At 40.1% G+C, this 24,234-nt stretch overlaps 1 protein-coding gene across 2 annotated transcripts in view; it reads right to left on the bottom strand.

The window, feature by feature from the left end:
• Positions 1-24,234, bottom strand: part of LOC126822339 (dual 3',5'-cyclic-AMP and -GMP phosphodiesterase 11A) — a 147,416-nt gene that overhangs the window by 59,744 nt on the left and 63,438 nt on the right. For both annotated transcript variants that reach the window (XM_050551180.2, XM_050551179.2), the window contains exon 2: positions 1,919-2,068. In XM_050551180.2, coding sequence (XP_050407137.1) covers positions 1,919-2,068 — 150 coding nt within the window. The remainder of the gene's footprint in view (positions 1-1,918; positions 2,069-24,234) is intronic.

A 24,234-nucleotide genomic window follows, 5' to 3' on the forward strand; every position in this document is an offset into this window, starting at 1 on the left:
ACTTCAACCAATCACAACTGATGTAGTTATTTTAACACTGACGTTAGCAGCAGTGTATACATTACTGTGATAGAATACTGTCAAACAAACTGCTCAATGATAATTGTGTAACAATCTGTCGCCATATTGGCATTTCGAGACAAGTTCTACTTGATTACGATGAATTAACACTTCCGTGGAACAAATTGGCTTGAGACGACGTAACTTATTTGATGTACGTGACAGAAAGACATAATTACTCGGTAATTTGGCATAATTGTGGCGACGTATCGATTTTGTCAGGCATTAATGTACGATTTGTATTGAAGACACACACACACAAAATGTGTGAAATGGGGTGAAATGAGGTTTGAAGTCCTACTTTTCTGCACCGACCGGGCTAATGAAATGAAATGAAATGGGGTTTAAAGACCTAATGTTCTGTATCGACTGGGTAAATAAAGAGAGAGAGAGAGAGAAATGGGGTTTGGCGTCCACTCGACACAAACTAGGTCATTTCGGGACTAACATATGGTTTTTAATTTTATTTCAATAATTCGCTTGCGCGTAGGGGTCTTTAGCAGTGGGAGGAAACCGGAGGACCCGGAGAAAACCTACGAGGTTGGACAGGCAAAAATAAAGACAGACAAAAATGTGTAAGCTTCTTAAAGATACATTATGGGAGATAAGATAAAGAGATGGCAGTTCTCGCTATAATAGTTAAAAACTAGATAGTGTAAAGGTCATTTGCTGAAAATTTCAGTCAAATTGATCCAGTATGAGCCGAGAAAGAAGCAGGTGAAATTTTTGCATAGTCTCGGTCATCATTACTAAAATCATTTATATAAACAGCATAGTCTCGATTATCCACTTTTTCTGATTTAATTATCAACGGCCGTTAGCGGCATATAGGAATCTAATCCAGCCAACATCGAAGGCTAGCCTTGACATCGAGAGTTTATTATGGTCTGGATAAGTTAATTAATGTCTAATTGATAATTAAGATAACATTTCAGGCCTAAAGAAAGACTTGTAATAAGCAGATTTTGCTCTTGCATAATGCATGTTTAATTAACGTTGCACAGCACATATTCATGAAGCAGTGATCACGAGTATCGTAAGCTTATTAACCACTGCTTCACATACTGTGGTAACTGAGCGTTTCTGATTGGTTATTTTACAATGGACAGCACACATAATAATTATGCGCATTATTTTTTCATTAACCACTGCTACACTTAATATGGTACCGTGGGTTTTATAGTTCTATTTCTTATGACCACCGGTACTCGAAATGGACCAAAGTATCACAGAAATGTATCAAATTCTCAACTCTTGTTGGTTGGTTGAAATCAACCTCGCCCCCCCCCCTCCCAAATTGTATTAATTCGGCAAACTATAGCCACACTTTTTATTCTCATTCCATTTGACATTCGTTGTTTGGAGATGTGAACGCCCTGTTCACCTAAATATGCGACTTTCAATTTCTAAACTCCAAAGCGCGCGATTTGCAGTGGTATTGCCTCACTAAATGTGAACGCCCTGTGTTGCAACTGTGATATCCTCCTAAATATGCTACTTTCCCTTTCTAAAATAATACCCCAAATTGCACGATTTGCAACGGTATTGCCCCACTAAATGTGAACGCCCTGCGCTTGGTGTTACAACTGTGATATTCTGCTAAATATGCTACTTTCCCTTTCTAAAATAATACCACAAAGCGCGTGATTTGCAACGTTATTGCCCCACTAAATGTGAACGCCCTGTGCTTTGTGTTACGACTGTGATATCCACCTAAATATGCTACTTTCCCTTTCGAAAATAGTTCTCCAAAGCGCACGATGTGGAACGGTATTGCTCCACTAAAATTGCCCCGAGGCTGTACACAATTCGACTAGAGTTTCGCACGCGAGAGTTACATGCCCTAAAATGTACTAACCTTTTCATCTTCACTGTCGAATCCGCGAGAACATCCGGTTTTATTAAGGACCTGGGCCACGCCTATAATTTCATCATCAGCGTTTTTGATTGGCATACACAAAAGATCCTCGGCTTGATAACCAATAATCTCCTCACTGTATCTTGGATCCTGGAAATAAACAAACATCAACCTTTTAATAATTTTGTCAAGTACATCAACAAAATTGGCATCTTTTCAGACCCTTCTTTGGTCAGAGGTTAGGCAAACGGGTGGCCTCCCAGCTCAATTGCCAGCTTGCCAAAAACATCAAATCTGAATCCAGCCCTCCGTAGATCTGAGCCCTAATGGCAACACGGGCCAGACTGTGCACGCATCAATGTGTAAAACTATATGTCTATAGAGATTATCTAAGTTTTCTGAATGGTGTTTTAGTAATGTATTGAAGTCGTTACCCATAAATGGGTGACAGCTAGTAGATACCTTCCAAGATTAATATCGGTCAATGACGTCATAGTCTAGTTATTTCAAATATGGTCTACCATGCTAGAAACCGGACACCCTTCATCCGCCTCTTTCTCCTTAGTACTCATATTAGAACATTGTGTTTAAATCAAGTTAGCTTATAGGCAGGTGACCAATCAGGTAAGGAAGCACCTGACCCATTTCTCTGCGGGTCTGTAAACGACTCGGTCAAGAAAGAACGCGATAAGGTAACTTTAGATCATGATATGAGGTTCCTAGAGAGACGCGCCATTAGCCGCCTTGGCTTAGAGGCCGGGATAGAGTCAACATGTAGTGTTTCAGCCGTTAGATCTGAGTACTATCATTGATGTTGTAATTTGCTGTATTTCAAATATAAACAAGGACCTTATTATAACAACACGGGTTTTCCGAGTTTTAACGATCTGAAAAAGCACAAACCGTGAAGGTCGGACTGATTGGATACCGGTACTGTCACATTTACGGATTTGGATCGTATACACGGTTGTATATCTGTCTTTTAAGGGCCATGACAAGGGATAAGTGTTACCATAGTGTCACATTGCCTTGTTGGTGCCGTGACACAGCACATGATAGGTATCACCATAGCTTGGACGGCCGATTGGTTAGCAAGTGCGGGCTGTATCATAAGGTCTGTCATTGACTCAACGGGTGTGGTTTCGATTCCCCGGTTGTACGTGACAAGGCGTAGGGTCGCCTGTCCAACCTCGTAGGTTTTTACCGGGTCCTCCGGTTTCCTCCCACTGCTAAAGACTCCTACGCGCAAGTGAATTATTGAAATAAAATTGAACCATAAGTTAGTCCCGAAATTACCTAGTTTGTGTCGAGTGGACGTTAAACATCATTTCTCCCTCTCTGTAGCTATTTTGGGGGCCTCTTTAATATTGAGGCGCAGTCAGCCCCGCCCCTCACCCACCCCAAACACACAACTTATCTGGCCCTGTGCCTGTGGGTTTGTCTTGTGCAATTGTTTTATTTCATATTAACATGTCTATTAAACATACATTATGCAAGAGCTAAATCTGCCTATTGCAGGTCTTTCTTTCGGTCTGAAATGTTATCTAAATTTTTAATTAGACATTAATTAACTTATCCAGACCATAGTCAACTCTCAGTATCATCGCTAGCCTGCGAAATTTACTGGATTAGGATCCGATTTGCTGCTCAACTCTCATTCATAATTTAATCATGAAGTGGATAATCGAGACCATGTTTTCTATCGTACCGACTTTAGTAATGATGATCGAGGCTAGGCCGAAAATTCAATCGCTAAAATCTCGGTTCAGAGTGGATCAATTTGACTGAAATTTTTAGCAAATTCCCTTTATATTATCTTGTTTTTAACTATTATAGTGAGAACTGCCAGCTCTTTATCTAATCGCACGTAATGTATCTTTAATTAGATACGTGTACTACTTGATGACCTATAAGAATAATAATAATACACATTGCTTGTTAAAATCTAAACCTCCCAAAGGCCTAATGAATCGTCTCTTATGTCTGGATTATTGTTCATAAATATAGACTCGTGCATCCGGTGACATTTAAAACTATATTATTATTTGTCTTACCCTTTCAAAGATATAATCAAATATATTATATTGCATGTTCGTGTAATTAGCTGGCTAATATATAGGTTTTCACTTCCTTTTTAAATCCGGGTAGTTTATTACGCTGTAATCACCTATTCTTGGGATCAACGAACTATGAATTCAGAAGAAAGTGTTATGAGGCGGCACCACAGCATACTCTTATTACGCATTCCAGCTGTCAAGGGATCTTTTACGTGCACGCCAATGTTTACACAGGACCTCAGTTTTTCGTCTCATCCTAATGACTAGACAACTGTTCTTGTCAGGCCCTCCGTCCTGCATCACTGACAAGGGAGAACCACGTCGGAACATCTGGATGAACTTTCTCGGCCAATGCAAGGACACAAACTAGGTCACTATGAGACTAACATATGGTGATGCATATCTATGGATATCTTTACAAAGATAATATATTCCATTCAGTCATTAGCAAGGGCGATTTTGACTTAACAGAGAGAAATTAGGTTTAAGGTTTACTTGACACAAACTAGGTCATTTCGGGATTAACATATGGTAGAATGGCATTTCAATAATGTTCTTGTGCTTCAGGATCTTTAGCAATATTATCAAACTGATGGCCCGAACAAGCCCTACCAGGATGGACAGGTGTAACACTATTTTATTGATAACAAAGATCAATTTCTTGAATTTTGGATTCTTTACATGGGGAACAGGATATAAATTCACGGGAACATAAGCAATAACATTAACCCGGTACATTATATAATTAATAGACAACCATTCCGCTTCTTTGCCTAGGCAGCGGCTAAACTCGGGTGATTTCATTTACCCGTCTCCGCCCCTCTTCACGCCTCTCTCCTCATCAGTCAGCAAACTTACGGTTATATACTTCTCAACAATAGGGAAAGTTAATGCGAACGTCTTACAAGGAATCGGGGGGGGGGGGATGGCCGAATGGTTAGTACGTGCGCGCTGTATCATAAAGCCTGTCATTGAGTCAACTGGCATGGTTTCGAATCCCCGGTTGTACGTGACAAGGAGTAGGGTCGCATGTCCAACCTCGTGGGTTTTCTCCGGGTCCTCCGGTTTTCTCCCACTGCTTAAGACCCCTACGCGCAAGCGAATTATTGAAATAAATTTAAACCATATGTTAGTCCCGAAATGACCTAGTTTTTGTCGAGTGGACGTTAAACCCATCTCTCTCTCTCTCCCTCTCTCTCTCTCTCTCTTATAAGGAATTGAGTCTTATAACACAGAGCTATTGTCATATATGGAGTTGTTTAGATTAGCTTGCCACCAGGGTACACACAGATCATAAGTAGTGGGATTAATTAATTAATTCTATCACAGCGATTACATTCTTCGTAGGGTTGAAAAGATAATATCATATAAATATATTATCAAAATCAGCTGGAGGTCAATAAGTTCACTGTGTCTAAATAATCGTTGTATTTTATACTATAGTAAATTTAAGTTATATTTATAGCACGGCTTTCATGAGTTAACAAGTTCAACCAGAGTGAGGGGTTAAACCTGTTAACGAATGGAGCTTGCTATAAACGACTTGTAACATTGACAACTGCTCATCATGCATAATGTTATTGCACAGAAAAGCCACACCACTTCTCTATATGATTTCTACTAAAACTAGTGTAAACCAGCGAAAGTGTGCAATTACATTGAACATGTCTAGTTATTGCACGGTAAAGTTCCACCCAATCTACTAGAGGGAAAACAATCTGCTTATTCAACGAAAAGAACAAAGGAAGATTTCCTATCCATGTTACAATGAAAGTTATTGAACACAGACGACCCTAACCCTTGTCACAAACAAGCTTAGGATCGAAATCATTTCACTTGACTCAATGACAGACCTTATGATCTAAAGTCCACTCGACCAGCCAATCCCCGTCGCGTGACGAGAAGAACCGAACTTGTAATATGACTTATATACGGCTTTGTAATCATTTATTTCAGTAATAGATCGAGCTTTTTTTTCTGTGACCTGATTTATTGTATGTGTAATTAAACCAATACGATATTAAATACCTATTCCTCTATTATGCCCAATGAATTATAGACGTAGAATTAATTCTATATTATCAAGAGGGAAAATAATAACATTTTATTAAACGTATTAAAAACATTGACAATATTATAAACTATGGTCCTGATAGACGTATTAAACATTGACAATATTATAAACTATGGCCCTTATAATGCTCAGTTCCCACTATCACGTTTTGTGCTACGATTGGAATCGTGCTTTTAATCGTGGAGTAATCGTGGTGATCCTATCAGGTCTTATCGTATATTGAGGTCAGTGTTAATCCCCGCATAACACTGTATGGGTATGCCCGTCTTGATTAGCCCAGTAGGAGCAGAACAGTAGGACGTTAAACCCTATTTCATTTCATTTCATTTCATTCCATGTTCAAGCTTGGGATCGATACCATGTCACTTTCCTCAATGGCCGACCTTGTGATCTAAAGCACACTGTATCTGCTATAGGAGAACGGCGCAGACCATGTACACCTGCTTCAAGAGCGACATGTGTACTCGATGGCAAGAGTACAAACAGAAGAACAGTGGCAGTTATCGCCTTTACATAAGGTACTTAAAGTATCCCGTGTTCATTAGTGTTCACTCGCCATCCAATCCTTCAATCCAATCAAATATTTATAATTTACATCACGTATTTTACACCTGCCTCTCATATTTAACCCGGACGTTTTTCTTTCCGTTTCATATCTTCTGTTGTCAGTTTGGGGGGAATCGAAACCACGCCACTTGACTCTCTGACAGACTTTGTGACCTAACGCGCAAGCGTTAAACTATTCGACCAACCGCTAAACCCCCACCAACCCGTTAGTCTTATAAGCATACACTTCATTGTTTCGCGCTAAAAGGTCGAACCTTGGGAGCTCAGTAACATATACAGGGCCGATGTCAGAACTTGGCAAGGGACCTCGAGGTCCTATGCACACATTGTCATAAGAGATGTGGCGACACGGAGATATTCTCCACAGTAACATCATCTTCAATAGAAGGCTTGATCTCGCTTTAACTCCGTACATCTTATCAAGGCCTTCGCGTAATAAACTACATATTTTGGCACTAATTTCGATCATCGCAAATACCCAGCCTCGCGCTTTCCAGCTAAAATGTCTACCTGTGATAATCGTGTTGCAAAGTACAGGGTTCATTCAATTTCAAGGTTTCTGTGGAACTCGCCTTGTTTTATTTAAGTGTGTTTGTGTCACAGCCTCTGGTTGGACGCTTCTGTTCACATGTCTGCGGTAAAGGGAGATAACGTAACTATAAGTTCGGGAATTGCAAAGCAATCTAGCAACGTCTAGATGTTGTAAAACTCGCGGTTGTTGCTTCAGGAACATGCATAAAGGCATACACTTTATTGTCTCACGATAAAAGGTCGACCCTGAGAGCACCTTTGATCTTTTCCTGTTCTAAGGATCCTATTTGATCAAATGAAAAAACTCCAACCCAGAATAAACACACAATGTTCAAGTGAATTACAAGCGGCCTGCTAAAAGAATCTAAAACAACTAACAGACAAGAACACTTGCAGACGTCAAGAAACTTTTCTATCAACAGCTTATTCTTTTGAATGAAAAAGACTCTCGTCAAATGAATTTAAAAAAAAAACCTGCCATTGAAGTGCGTGTTCATTGAAATTACTCTCAGACGTTACAATTCCACAAGGAAAAGTTCAAGTAGTCGATCGTGGCATCTCCAATTACAAAAAAAACACATTTTCATCAATTTCTCAATAAAAAGATGTGAAGGTAAGTAACAGTCTCGGGGAGTGCTTTTTGTTTTGTCGTTATTAGGTTTATTTTAGGGGATTGGGTTGTCTAGCGCGCACACTTTAGGTCCTAGGGTCTGTCAAGGCACAGAGTCGCCTTCTAAACGCGTGGGTTTTCCCCCTACTGCTAAAGATCGCTACGCGCAAGCGAATTATTGAAATAAAGTTATGCCACGAGGTAGTGACGAAATGCTGCGCTGGCGCTAAACCCTGTCTGCCTGCCCCCCCCCCCTCCCTCAGGAAATTCTCTTTTAGAATCTGAGGACAAAGGATGAAAACACACGCCCACATAGACCAACATCTAGACCAAAGAAACATCAGCATGTAGCCAAATATTTTCTTTATTGAATTAATAATGGCACGCTCATCTAATTTGAAATTAAAAAAAATCAAATAACGTTACGGAAATAGTTAAAGATCACGGTGATTAGACGATAAACGCCATGGTTCTATTTCAAGACAGCAAAACAATATACAGGCCCCTTTACGTCAAGATTTACAGAAGAATAAAAACTTCATTGACATCATTGTTGGTTTTGTGGCTTGTTAATACGTAATTAAACTCGACTCTTTTATAGCCTTCGCGCTTTATTTATTCATCCCTTTCATGACTGGGCTGATTTTGTTTTTAATTACGGGAATCGACCTCGACAAATGTTTTAAAGGTGCGAATTATTGAAATGAAATTTGGTTTCAAGTCCTACTGTTCTGCTCCGACTGGGCTAATGAAGCCGGGTCTACACTATGCAGTTTGCTATGAGGGAATTTTTTGCCCGAAAGCGTCGCTACGGTCTACTCTTATATCCAATTCCAACTGCCAAGGGTTTCTGTAAGTACACGGGACATGTAGGTAGATTAGAACGCATCGGCCATTTGATTTAAATACGGCGAAAATAGGGCAAGTCTCGAATAACAAATACCGTTGTTACGGTAATAAACACTGCACACATCTTGTCAAAACTACAAACATTGATAACTTGGCTCAGAATAAAGTATTTTGAATGATATTTTCAATATATTCATTTTGCATTATCTATATTTTTGAACTATTATAAGGAGAACGGCTAGATCTTTATCTTAATCTAACAACATGCACGTTTAAAGACCTTGTATTTTATCTGTAAATAAATTGTTGTTTATCTAAAATACTTTTTACAGGTTGATTAAAGATACATAATGGGAGATTAGATACAGAGCTGGCAGTTCTCACTATAATAGTTAAAAACTAGATAATGTAAAAGGAATTTTCTGAAAGTTTCAGTCAAATTGATCCACTCTGAACCGAGATTGTAGCGATTGAATTTTCGGCCTAGCCTCGCTCATCATTACTAAAGTTTCGATTATCTATTTCATGATTTCATGAATGAAAGTTGAGCAGCAAATCGGATTCAAATCCACTAAATATCGCATGCTAGCAATGACATCGAGAGTTGAATATGGTCTAGTTAATCAAGGTCTTAATAATAATTTATGGGTAGATAACATTTCAGGCCTAAAGGCTAGTGATGCCATCGCGAGTTGATTATGGTCTGGATAGGTTAATTAATGTCTAATTAATAATTTAGATAACATTTCAGGCCTAAAGAAAGACCTGCAATAGACAGATTTAGCTCTTGCATAACGCATGTTTAAAGGCTCAATACCACTCTTGTTGTAACAGAATAATATGTCCCAATCTTTATTCTGGTCAACAAATTGCACTATTTTACAATATTCCAATTAATTGATGATACAAATTTCATCTTAACACACCTAATTTTAAAAAATTGGAAAAATTCAACTAAATGATTTGAAAAGTCTAACGTAAACCTTTTCAAATGTGACTTGGATTTAAAAATATTTTCGAACCCTCTGGACAAGTAAAATAGGATTTAATGGATAATTTACACAACAGGTAGGACACTTAAACATCTAGTACTTAGAATAAGGCTAATATTTATTTACTGGAGCTGTCAAACCAGCAATAGTGTTATTGTCCCTTTAAAAGACAAAAAACGACTTGTAGACTTGTTTACTTATGGTTTTTTTAACAATTCGCCGAACACGAGGATATCTCACATGTCAAATACTTGCGTGTGTCTGACTTCTTTTCACAACTAAAATGGCATAAGAAAACCAAATAACCTTGGGAAATGCGACGACAAAAGCAGCAGAAGCTATCAGTTTTTTTCTGACAGTATTTATTCAATTTACATATTATAAAAGCACACTTTACAATTGTGGGATCTGAAAAAAAGCCGGAACTTTTTTAAATTCTTCTCCCCAGGAATATGATAAAGTACATTATATAAGATTGTAATCAACTATAATATGGATGCCAATTATAACGCCATAGAATAACTGCTGGCTAGCTAAACATGAGGTCCTGTGTTCGGCCCCGCAGTTGGCCGAGAAAGTTCTTCGAAATTTTCTAGCGTAGTTACGTCGTCCTAATCACCGTTGCCAGGACCAAAACATCATTCAGAGAACACTGTATGGCGTATTTGTCCGTCAGTATGAGCCCAGGCCCCGAGTTCACAAAGCATTCTCAGACTTAAAGTAGCTAAGTCTCTAACTCAATATCATCCAAAATCTTCAACATTTAAAACACAAATTATTTGTCAATTTAAATCAACATTGATGCTGTGATCTTACCGGAAAAAGGTGGGCTTCTGATATCCAATATTTAAGACAAAATAAATATTTTGCCATTGGTACACGAATCGTGTACCATAATGCGTTTCAGCCCCAGTTCTAGCAAGAGACTCGAGGAACGAGGCTAGACATATTGCACCAAACCAAACGGCGTATATAGACTGGAATAACCAGGCGCTAGAAATTTGCATTCGATTGAGACTGCGGGATTATTTCGCGGAACATAACTGATTTGAAATTAGAGTAAAAACGGACACCATTGAATGTATATCAGTTTATATACATTTATATTACAGTATTACATGAGTTGCGACCCACTTGTGACAATTTCTAGGTCCCAAATGTTAGCGATTTAGCTCCTTTAAGTTGAGAATTTACTCAACTTTCAATCACTGTTTATGAGAAATATCTTTGATCCAGAAACACAAAACTTTGCTCATAGTTTCTTATGGATGTATCTGATACATTCATTGGCCAATCACACTATTTTACCGACATTTCGCCTAATAGTTTGGATGCAGCTATGGCGGGTGTGGCGTCAGGCAGGGTAAGCTTACTCTTCCGGACACCTGTTACCACTGTTTGTCGTGTATTTTGTACACGAGGAGCAGTCCATTTGCTGATTACACTATTTTGCTTGAATACACTATTTTGCCTATAACGTTTTTAGGACTTCGAATTCTGTCTTATGGTTTGGATTGTTCGTACTTGGTTTTATTTTATTCAAACAACAACATTGTTATAAAGGGCTATATTTTAGTTAAATTAAGGCAAGCAATTTTGAATAAATTCTCAACTTAAGTCAGTTCATTTGTATAGCGCCATACGTCCGGTTACGATGAAGATGATGTCCAAGTAACTCGATGATTTTTAAGTGCTTCCGCTAAGTCTATCAGTTATTAACCAACCTTGGTAAGGACGAAGCCATAATTATCGCATCGTTACCCATCTTAAAGATACATTACGTAAGATTTGGATAAAAAGTTAGCCGTTTTTGCTATCATAGTTTAAAACAAGATAATGAGTGTGAGAGGGAGAGAGAGAGAGAGCGAGAGAGAGAGAGAGAAAGAGAGAGAGGGGGGAAGAAACTAGGTCATTTCAGAACTAACATATGGTTCAATTTTATTTCAAGTATTAAAAATGAGTGCTGGGGGAGGTACTGGAAAACAAGACTAAATCTCGATTATCCATTTCATCGTTATCTTATTCATTTTAATCCCTGTCATCCGAGACTCTAGAGAGTTGGTTATCAACTTGCCATTTTAATAAAGACCTAAATAATAGTTTATATAACAGCTGAAGACAAAATAAAGACCTGTAATAGGCCGATGTAGCTCTCAGATAATGTCATACTAAACTTAGGCTGTCTGTCTACAACTAGCTCCGCTTGAGAACAGACACGAAGCTTTTTCACCGACATTTTAAGTTCTAAATCGACGATTTTGTTGAGTATTTCTCAATTCTCGATAGGAATGAAGTACATTGATCTCTGTGTACGGAATGAGATGTATATCCTTTTGGCAAGGTCAATTTATAACGATTACATTTATCTGACAAGGCCAAATGCATAATTTCCTCAAGGTCACGAGATGTAAATAGGGCTAGCCCTACCCTCTCCCCAAATTCTGAAACCTAACCCAAGACCTAGCCCTACGCCTTACACTAACCCTAACCCGCAATCCTCGACAACAATCACGTGACCGAACCCTGTTTACATCTCGTGACCTTGGGGAAATATGCATTTGACCTTGTCAAAAAGATCTAGCCAATAATAACTTCCCGTCTTCATTACCCCGGTGGTGCAGTTAAATAATTAACTATCGTGAGGATGGAGCCATTATTATTGCCCCATTACTTGATAGTCAAGACTAAACACAATGACAAAGGAGCTATCATTATATTACGTGATAATCGAGACTAAAAGTCGTTGTAAATAACCCCACGAACATCTATGATGTTAAAAGAAACTTGTTCTCGCAAGATGTGTGCTATTTTATTGACCATCACACAGACTGAAAAGTTGATCAAAAGAAAAAAAAATGTTTTAACTAGAGATCGTGATTGGAGGCCATTTTTGTATTAGAAGAGTTTCCCCACTGTATCAATATCTTATGATTGGGTTTTATTTATAGGAAATACCGCCATGTGGGTTATTATTTTAGTTCTGTCACCGTCTAGAGGCTTTGAAAACATTTCGGAAGGTCAAAGCAACAAACTGTGGGCATTAAATTTGTCTAGGTAGTTTCTATTTCTGTAGAACTAGCCCTAAAGAAATGCATTTAATTAACGGTAGTTCAGGCGTTGATGAGTCTCATTGAGAAAGAAATTGAATTTTTCAAAATCATTAACTCCAATCATATCAGATAGGGGCGGTTGGATGGCCGAATGGTTAGCACGTGCGCGCCGTATCATAAGGCCTGTCATTGGCGTGGTTTCGAATCCCCGGTTGTACGTGACAAGGAGTAGGGTCGCCTGTCCAACCTCGTGGGTTTTCTCCGGGTCCTTCGGTTTCCTCCAACTGCTAAAGACCCCTACGCGCAAGCGAATTATTAAATAAAATTGAACCATGTGTTAGTACCGAAATGACCTAGTTTGTGTCGAGTGGACGTTAAACCCCATTCTCTCTCTCTCTCTCTCTGGCTAAACCAACCTGTTTCTAATAAAGCAATCTGTTTTACTAAAACAGCCTATTTCTAATAAAGCTACCTATTTCTAAGACGCCAACCTATTTTTGCTAAACTAACCTATTTCTAATAAAGCAACCTGTTTTTCTATAGACTGTGTAAATAAAGTAATAAAACAACCTATTTCCATGTTCTGTCAACAGTCTGTTAAATGGTATGATTATATGTAACTATATACTGTTTGATTCTAGGTCAGTGTTTAATGTATTCCTTTTTTAATTGTTCTTTATTACAAGCAGTTATCTACTTTAATTACAGGTACATAACGTGAGTAAATAACCTTATTGTGCTCTAACTTCATCGATAAAACAAACCCACAGCACATCATATTAGCTGTTGACAATTTAAAATAATTTAGAAATGGTGAAAGGAAATGAAATGGGGTTTAACGTCATACGTGGGCAAATGACCTTATTGCGTTCTAACTTCATCGATGAAACAAAATCACAGCACATCATATTAGCTGTGGACAATTTAAAATAATAAAATTCAGAAATGGCGGAATGAAATGAAATGGGGATTAACGTCATACTTTTCTATTATGAAGACGGGTATACCACATGCTTGTAGAATATATGCAATCTGATCATATTTCGTTTCGTTTTTTATAGTTCAAAATTTCGTTTTACTTGTCTTTACTACACTAATATCTGGAAGAGTTGTTATATAACCTGCGTTCTGGATGATGTGAGGGTTAGCCAATGAAACTGTCTTTTACGGCGGGTTTTTGGCGTTAGGTGCAAGGAACTGTGGGTAACCCACTAGAAACGTCATAGGGTCAAAAGCCACTCGTAGGACCCTGACGCGACCTCCCGCAACAACTGGTCAGATCTTCACGTAGTAGAGGCCATCGAAAGTATAAAACAACGAAACGAAATATAGATCTGTATTGTATTCAGATTGGTATATATGCTATGAGAGATATTTTGCCAGGACAGCGGCGCTAATGATTAGCACATGCGCGCTGTATCATCATAAGGTCTGTCATTGAGTCGACTGGCGTGGTTTCGAATCTCCGGTTGTACGTGACAAGGAGTAGGGTCGCCTGTCCAACCTCGTGGGTTTTCTCCGGGTCCTCGGGTTTCCTCCGACAGCTAAAGACCCCTACGCGCAAGCGAATTAGTGAAATAAAATTAAACCATATGTTAGTCCCGAAATGACCTAGCTTGTGTCGAGTGGACGTTAAACCCCATTTCTCCCCCCCCCCACTCTCTCCCATTTGACTGTCGTCCAGATTATATTTGTTATATTAGATCTGATCGATGATAAATACAGGTAATAAATCCAGGTAATAAATCCATGTTATAGTACTTTTATAGCAAGTGGAGTGTCGACCAGTTAATTATCTTAATGGAAAACAATCAGGGTCTAATAATTCTTATCGATAATAGAGACGGGTAAGCTGAAACCGTTGACTAATGAAGCTAGGCCTTTTAGTAATGACAATTTTTGTCATTAAATCATATATGTGGTCAGTATTCTAAACTTATGTTTAGTATGTATAGAAAGTGGTTATGAATTGTACAGTTGTCATTAATTAGCAGGTGTGTAACTAGCTGTAAATGATGCCACTTCTGATGTAAAAGCATGACTATTTATAACACCCATTACTATTAAATACATTAACCTGGACAATAGTGGTGTATATCATTCAATAATCACAGTTTTAACACCTTAGTGACAAAACACCTACTAAATGACTACTGTATGATTACTAACAATTTTAACTAACTAATACACATTATGTATATAAACTGATGACTTTGATCTATTAGTGTCGTATATTTTCATTTATAATAGGTGTTTGTTGTTTAGTCAACGATATCAACGTTACAGTGCTAGTGACTCGGTGTTGTGGTGATTTATGGTATTATGGGGTTTATTTGGGGGGATGGGGTGCTTTATTTGGAGGGATGGGGTGCTTTATTTGGAGGGATGGGGTGATTTATTTGGAGGGATGGGGATCGGCGAATAAAAACGCTGGAGCTGGCTAACAAGGAGGTGTCGTATTCGGTACCGGTATTGGCGGAGAACGTCTGTCGGGATTGCACGGCGTGATTTCCCTGGTCAGTTGTGCAGCACAGGGGAATGGCATAGAACATTGTCAAGTCGTTTGGATGGTACGAAACAACGGGGTCCCGTGTACACATTGGCATGCACGTAAAAGAACCCTTGGCCGTTGGAATTCGAAATAAGAGTAGGCGATAGTGCCACTGTTGAGGCAAAATATCTCTTATATCACATTTTATGGCGTATCTTCATTAGCGAATTATTGAAATAAAATTGAACCATATGTTAGTCCAGATATGACCTAGTTTGTGTCGAGTGGAGGTCACCCCCCTCTCTCTCTCTCTCTCTCTCTCTCTCTCAAGGAGATAAAAATAAATTGCTGTACGGGCAAAATGTCCCTCATGAAACATTCAACAATGTATGCCTGCCTTCATTAGCATAGTCGGAGCAGAACAGTATGACGTTAGCTCCATATCATTTTATTTCTGATAGTCTGGAATAGAGTAATAAATGTAAAGGCGTAAATTATATTATATGTGATAGGCAGTCGACCATCTGATTGTAAAACATTTATTGAGTTTACCGCCAACTAAAGCAAATATCAATCATTTCATTTATCTCACCACTGATTTATTCAATTTATATGGAAAAGGTCAGCCTCAGCCATGTTATCGGGTGCAAGAGGGAGAGGGAGAGAGAAATGGGGTTTAACGTCCACTCGACACAAACTAGGTTATTTCGGGACTAACATATGGTTTAATTTTATTTCAATAATTCGCTTGCGTGTAGGGGTCTTTAGCAGTGGGAGGAAACCGGAGGACCCGCAGAAAACCCACGAGGTTGGACAGGCGACCCTACTCCTTGCCACGTACAACCGGGGATTCGAAACCACGCCAGTTGACTCAATGACAGACTTTATGGTACAGCGCGTACGTGCTAACCATTCAGCCATCCACCCCCCCCCCCCCACCCCCCGGTGTAAGAACTAGCTGGACCATATGGACGGAGGATACACGAGGTCCATTGTACGCAGTTATCTCTGAAAGAGGGAGAGAGAGCGAAAAACGTGATCCACTCGACTCAGACTAGGTCATTCCAGGACTAACATACTGATCAGTTTCATTTAATAAATCGCTTCCGCGCATGGATTTTAGCAGTGGGGGGGGGGGGGGTAGGACAGGCGACACTACTCTCATAGCACATTAACCCAAATTAAACGAAATGGGGTTTAACGTCCTACTGTTCTGCACCAACCGGGCTAATGAAGACGGGAATACGCCATACAGTGTGCTATTAATGGAATTTTGCCAGGACAGTGGCGCTATGGCCAAGATATCCTTTACGTGCATCCCAATGTTCACACGAGACCTCGGGTTTTCGTCCCACTGAACGACTAGACAGCTGTCCTTGTCAGGCCCTCGGTCCTGCATCAATGGCAAGCCGAAACCGGACCGGGAGCGTACTCAATGAGCCACTGGGGCTCCCAGTTTTCAACTGACAAACATGTAAATAATAGATATCGGACAGATGAAGGTCGATGTAGAGAACCACTACAATCAAACTAGAACCAACACACATTACATTCATTACATTTATTATTCAAGGTCTAATCAAAGATTGACGCATCTGTCAACGCATCACTTCAATAAGGCCAAGGGTCAAGGGCAAGGATCAAGAGGTCAAGAGAGAAGTCCAGGGAGAGAGAGAGAGACAGACAGGGAGGGAGAGAGAGTAATGTGGTCTACTTTTATTTGTTTATTCCAATAATTGGCGTGTGTGCTAGTGTCTTTAGCAGTGGGAAATGCCTAAAGAAAAAACCATGAAGTTAGGGAGGCGACCATGCTACTTGGGATGTAATCCACGCCAATTGCCTTGAGGATAGACCTCTAGAATACCCCCCCCCCCCCAAAAAAAAAAAACAACAAAAAACCCTCGTGCCCTCCCGCCGTGGATGTGGGCGAAGTGGCAGAAGCGAGCAACCGTTGACTTGGGACTGACGCCTATAGTAACTCGAAATGTGTTCCTTAACGCTGCCAGGGTAAAATGTTCCTATATGTAGCGCTCTGCATGTCGTGCACTCTCTTCATTTGTTTTTTACCCCGGTTGGTACTCAATTCTAGGAGTACGATGAACGCCATTCATAATTCAATTTAAAAATCAGCGCCTCACGCCACTTATAAATTATTCACCATATGTGGTGGAGAAGACAGACGTCTGTCGATACCTACGTATCACGCTGTAGTAGGAGTTAATTCTAGTAGAAATTCATTACAAAAGCAGCAAACAAATATTTTTCAGAGGCAGGGATTGGGGTGGGGGTGCGGGATGGGTGGGCCCCGGAAGTTTGATTATTACAGATGTAATGCCAACTGGATGGGTAGTCGGACATAGACGTTTCTACTTACTCTTCTTTTACGTACACGCCAACGTATACAGGGGACCCGTAAATACATCGAGATCTCGTGTATACATTGGCGTGCACGTAAAAGATCTTTTGGCAGTTGGAATTCGATATATGAGTAGGCCATAGTAAAATTTCCCTCATAGCACACTGTATGGCGTATGCACAGTCCGAGCAGGACAGTAGGACGTTAAACCCCCATTTCATTTCATTTCATATCTAATATTTACCATAGCCAATAGGGAAACCACGGCTGAAGACACCCAAGGATATCGAACCTAGTGCCCATTGAACCAGCGTCCCCCCTCCCCCCCTCCCCCAGACCTCCCATACCCTTTAAGACATAGATAACTCAAAGACAGTTGACACATAAAAAACGATGGGACATCCTTCAGACATGATTATTTCTAATTGTTGTAAAAACGTGCGTGGTTGTTCATTAATCTACGGATATTGAATAAATGTTTTGTTAAACGAAGTCTAATCTGTCAGTGATGACATTTCCGAGGAATAAAAGAATCGAAGACATCAGACGATATTGAATTTATATACAAGCCCTTCTATTCAGGTGTCAATCTTTGCGCCTACATAACTACGCATATGGTTAAAGGGGAAAAATTGAAAGGAAATTCAAGTGAAATGAAATGGGGTTTAACGTCCTACTGTCCTGAAGAAGGGTTAAAGAAGCAGTCGTAGACATATTTTAGTACAATCAGAACCTTATTAATTCAAGCATTCTGCACACTGCACATATTATCTGTATATACTTCTAATATCTTCCAGTGAAAATTATCCCCCTTTGGAAACAGTTGGTCACTTTGACATATTTTCAAGGACGGCGTCATCACTAATTTGAAAATATGTCAAAGTGACCAACTGTTTCCAAAGGGGGATAATTTTCAGTGGAAGATATTAGAAGTATATACAGATAATGTTTTAAATATAATTTTATATTCTCTTTATCACCTCTTCACTTATTTTATATAGAGCTTTGAGATATAATTCATCTGACTTTACTTATATTACTTATAAATTATTTATTATTGTATATACTATTTCGCAATCTTGTTTGTATTAAATAATGTCTATCATTTCTATGTATGGAAAGGGCTTTTCTAAGTTTTTGAAACTTGTGCTCAATCCTTTTGATATTTGTCAATAAAATATGTTTAAACTATAATAACAGGTTTATATCGTGAAATACCATGCATGCACGCAACTCATATTTCATATCATTTTCTCTTGAGAGTATCACTTGACGTAATTATTAGCACTGAGGCAAGCTTTTGTCGTCAAGGTATAAATTATGCATAAGTTAGGCTGAATGTCAGTAACAGTAGGATAATTCATGGGATGTACCATAAAGAGAGGGGGATGGTCGAATGGCTAGCACGAGAGCGTTGTATCATAAGGTCTGTCATTGAGTCAACTGGCGTGGTTTCGATTTCCCAGTTTTACGTGACAAGGAGTAGGAACGCCTGTCCAACCTCGTGGGTTTTTCTCCGGGTCCTCCGGTTTTCCTCCCACTTAGTCAACTGGCGTGGTTTCGAATCCTCGACTGTACGTGACAAGGAGTAGGATAGCCTGTCCAACCTCGTGGGTTTTCTCCGGGTCCCCCGGTTTTCTCCCACTGCTAAAGACCCCTACGCGCAAGCGAATTATTGATATAAAATTTGTGTCGAGTGGACGTTAAACCCTATTTTTTTTCTCTCTCGCTCTCTCTCTCCATAAAGAGAGGTTAATGGAAATCACCCTATTTGAATCTCAAAATGGACCTAGGGGTTAAAACTCGCTAAATTCTATTCCATTATTGAAATTGGGGTTTGTCGGTTTTGACGAGCCGCGGTGGCTCAGTGAGTAAGGCAATGACTCGATAACATGGACGTACCAGCTTCGACAACTGTTTTGGCCAAGGAACAGCGTCATGTCGTTAGGGTGGTACGAAAAACGTGCGTGTATATGTATGATGTCCGTCTTCATCAGCCCTGTTGGAACAGAAACGTTGGAAATGAAATAAAATGGAATGGGGTTTAACGTCCTACTGTTCTGCTCCTATATTGGGCTACTGAAGACGGGCATACGCCATACAGTGTGCTATGAGGGAAATTTTGCCCGGGTTAGCGGCACTATCGCCTACTCTTATATCAAATTCCAACTGCCAGGGTATCTTTTACGTGCATTCCGATATATACACGGGACCTCGGGTTTTCGTCTCATCCGAAGGACTAGACAGCTGTCCTTGTCAGGCCCTCCATTCCACAAGAAACGTAGGACGTTAAGTTAAGTGTGGAGGACCGGCAGGCTTGATTTAATGATCGGAGTATACCGCGGTTACTATTGCTTTAAATATTGAACGACTTGCTCGATCCCCTGGGGTAGTACAGGGGAAGATAGTTATGAGAGTGAGAGAAATGGGGTTTAACGTCCACTCGACACAAACTAGGTCATTTCGGGACAAACATATGGTTTAATTCTATTTGAATAATTCGCTTGCGCGTAGGGGTCTTTAGCAGTTGGAGGAAACCGGGGGACCCGGAGAAAACCCACGAGGTTTGTCAGGCGACCCTACACTTTGTCACCTTCAACCGGGAGATAGTTATGCCACGAAACGTAATTATTAACTGGTGCTGGCGAAAAGCAGGAACATTACATTGACACGTTATTGGAAAAGTTTCCGCATCCTGGCCAAGTAATGTCGTCATCGTGTCTTGCACTAAGAAAGCAATTCGTTCCTGATTAGTTTCTAAATGTGCGGCTTAAGGTGGATACTGTTCTACTTGTAAATCCCAATCATTGCAACAACTCTAAGAGGACACCATACACAAATCACTACAGCCTCTTTTCTCTAATCCGTCGAGATTTGTCCAATCTGAGTTTTTAATTTGGAAGCTCAGACAAAACTATCAGACCTAATCCCTGATGATTGTTAGTTATAGGTGGCGATGCGTGTGATGTATATCAAGCGGATGTGACGTATATAGCACGCGAGGTGATGTATAGCACGTGGGGAGTGATCTATGGCACGGGATTGCGACATTGCACTTGAATGATTAATATAAAGGCATTATTCAAGACACATGTAACCTAATGAAGATAATTAGACTCATTCATTTTAATCAAAGAGCTTATTACGTCGATGATCGCATTTAGAGTATTTAAGAAATTAGCCGAATCGTTCCGATCAGATTGCATTCGGAGACATTATTTATTTCCACCTATTTATTTATTTCCATTTACGAGATTATTCAGCCTACGATTTCCATATAGGCGTAAAATTGATTTTAAATATAGACATATTTAGGTATAATTCTTCTTTGTATGACAAATTGATGCTGAATTGATGTAATATGAAAGTCGATGCCATTAGCACATTGACTGTCGTATTCAAATTACGTACCAAAGCATCTATGCTTTTAAAATCTCTTTTGTTCGACTGTTTCGTGAACACACTTCGGTCTGAGTATCGGTAGATTTTATAAAACAGATCAATATATTGATATGAGAGAGAAGAGAGAGAGAGAGACAGAGAGAGAGAGAGAGAGAGAGAGAGAGGGTGGATGGGGGAAGGATGAGGCGGGGGCAATACATACGTTCAAAAAATCAGCAGGACGAAAAAGACGGCAATCTACCTGTTTTAGAAGACGCTCGGTTTTGTTATTAAGTTGGTTGATTTTGTATTACTGATAGTATGCGAACTAACTTTCCAACTATACGATGTTGCTATGGAAAATAATATTTCTTGACTAGCTTGAACTACCTACCTTAAAAAAAATATTTATAGAGAGAAATGGGGTGTAATGTCCACTCGACACAAACTAGGTCAATAATTCGCTTGCGCTTAGGGGTCTTTAGCAGTGGAGGAGAGAGAGAGAGAGAAATGGGGTTTAACGTCCACTCGACACAAACTAGGTCATTTCGGGACTAACGTATGGTTTAATTTTATTTACATAATTCGCTTGCGCGTAGGGGTCTTTAGCAGTGGGAGGAAACCGGAGGACCCGGAGAAAACCCACGAGGTTGGATAGCAGTGGAGGTAAACCGGAAAACCAGGAGAAAATCCACAAGGTTGGACAAGCGACCCCACTCCTTGTCACGTACAAACACGCATGTGTTAACCATTCTCCCTCCCCCCTCCACTTTAAAAATAGATCTGTACACCTTTCTTACACATACATATATTCCGAAGTTACTTTCTCTCTTCGACTAGTCGACTGGCATGGTTTCGAATCCCAGGTTGTACGTGACAAGGAGTAGGGTCGCCTGTCCAACCTCGTGGGTTTTTTCCGGGTCCTCCGGTTTCCTCCCACTGCTAAAGACCCCTACGCGCAAGCGAATTATTGAAACAAAATTAAACCATATGTTAGTCCCGAAATGACCTAGTTTGTGTCGAGTGGACGTTAAACCCCATTTTTCTCTCTCTCTCTCTTCGACTAAAATCGTCGAATTAGGAATTAAATTGTAATCAGTCAGCTTCGTGTCTCTTCTCAATCGGGGCTAATTTTAGTCAGGCAGCGTAAATGACCTTTCTACAGAACTCTGCATTGGCTGAGAAAGTTCTTCGGGATTTTCCGACGTGGTATCCCCTTGTCAGTGGTGCTGGACGGTGGGACTCAAAACCGACGTCATGTGTATACATTGGGGTGCACGTAAAAGATCTCTTGGCAGTTAGATTTCGATATAATAGTAGACCGTGGCGGCGCTGTCTGGGCAAAATTTCCCCAATAGCACACTGTATGGCGTATGCCCGTCTTCATTAGCCCAGTCGGAGCAGAACAGTAGGACGTTAAACCCCATTTCATTTCATTCGTAGAGAACTTTGCAGGCGATTCATTTGATTGCTATCAGACTTGGGGGGGGGGGATGGCCAAATGGTTGGCGCGTGCGCGTTGTATCATAAGGTCTGTCGTTGAGTCACCTGGAATGGTTCGATTCCTCGGTTGTACGTGACAAGGAGTAGGATCACCTGTCCAACTTCGTGGGTTTTCTCCTGGTCCTCTGGTTTCCTCCCACTGCTAAAGACCCCTACGCGCAAGCGAATTATTGAAACAAAATTAAACCATATGTTAGTCCCGAAATGACCTAGTTTGTGTCGAGTGGACGTTAAACCCCATTTTTCTCTGTCTCTCTCTTCGACTAAAATCGTCGAATTAGGAATTAAATTGTCAATCAGTCAGCTTCGTGTCTCTTCTCAATCGGGGCTAATTTTAGTCAGGCAGCCTAAATGTCCTTTCTACAGAACTCTGCATTCATTGGCTGAGAAAGTTCAGCGGGATTTTCCGACGTGGTTTCCCCTTGTCAGTGGTGCTGGGCGGAGGGCCTGACAAGGACAGCTGTCTAGCCGTTCGGATGGGACTAAAAACCGACGTCATGTGTATACATTGGCGTGCACGTAAAAGATCCCCCCCTCTCTCTCTCTCTCCAACTGATCTCCCCTTGAAAGGAATTAAGTATGGAAATAAAATTACGGAAGTATACATATTATTGGAGATATTGCCCAATTCATCACACCTACCAGACGATAGACTTTTAGCTTCCTAACTTCATTGACGTCACTTTACATTCAAACGACCACAATGTCCAGTCTAATGGGAATTAAGTTTTATTCATTGCGTTATTTCTGGGACTAGAGCGACAGACGGTAGACATTGAACAGACGATTTATGAAGCAGGGAATGAACAATTAGATTTTTAAATAGAAACGTAATCAAATAGAATACTGATCTTTATGTTGATCAACAACTGGTAGGGGAGACATAAATCCTTTTCTTAATACTTAACTTTGTAGGTCAATCTGGGCTTAAAGTACTCTCTTGAGATTAGAGAGGTAGAAGGGGTTAGGCCATTGTGGTACCAATATATGTTACAGCAGAAGAAACGAGTCCGGACAATTGGGGGACCAATACACGTCACAAAATCAGAGACAGTCAGAACAATTGTGGGACCAATACACGTCACAAAAGAAGAACAATTGTGGGACCAATACACGTCACAAAAAACAACAAATGTGGGAGCAATACACGTCACAAAAGAAGAACAAATGTGGGGCCAATACATCCCCTCCTTCCCATTCTAGGATCAACAGAGAGAGAGAGAGAGATAGAGAGAGAGAGAGAAGAGAGAGAGAGAGAGAGAGAGAGATAGGAGGTACATATTCAAGAATCCCTTCCCTTCCTTCCCAATCCAAGATCAACAAAACGACTCAGCCAAATGCTTCTAATCAACAAAATACAGTTTGTAAGTGACTAGAGAAGGGTATATCCACCTCGAAATAATTCTTCAAGAATTCGTCCGACCATTTTATTCTAAGCAACTCCTCAAACCTCACCAACCTTAATGTAGAGACGTGGTGGTCGCTGAATTATCACGAGGAACAAGGTCGCGTGGCGGGCATAAAAACCTATATTTATATCGTTAAGGAGTCGAGAATGAAATGAAATGGGGTTTAACGTTCTACTGTTCTGCTCCTAAACTGGGCTAATGAAGACGGACATACGCCATCCAGTGTGCTATGATGCAGATTTTGCCCGGACAGCGGCGCTACGGACTACTCTTAGATCGAATTTTAACTGCCAAGGGATCTTAAACGTGTACGCTAATGTGTACACGGGACCTCGGTTTTTCGTCCAATCATGATTTTGCATGAAGAACTAGGTCGCGTGGTAGGCATGGAAACCAACATTTATATGGTCAAGGGGTCGATTTACCGGTTGTGCGTGATAAGGTGC

The sequence above is a fragment of the Patella vulgata genome, chromosome 5, assembly GCF_932274485.2.
Source record: "Patella vulgata chromosome 5, xgPatVulg1.2, whole genome shotgun sequence".
Taxonomy (NCBI): domain Eukaryota; kingdom Metazoa; phylum Mollusca; class Gastropoda; family Patellidae; genus Patella; species Patella vulgata.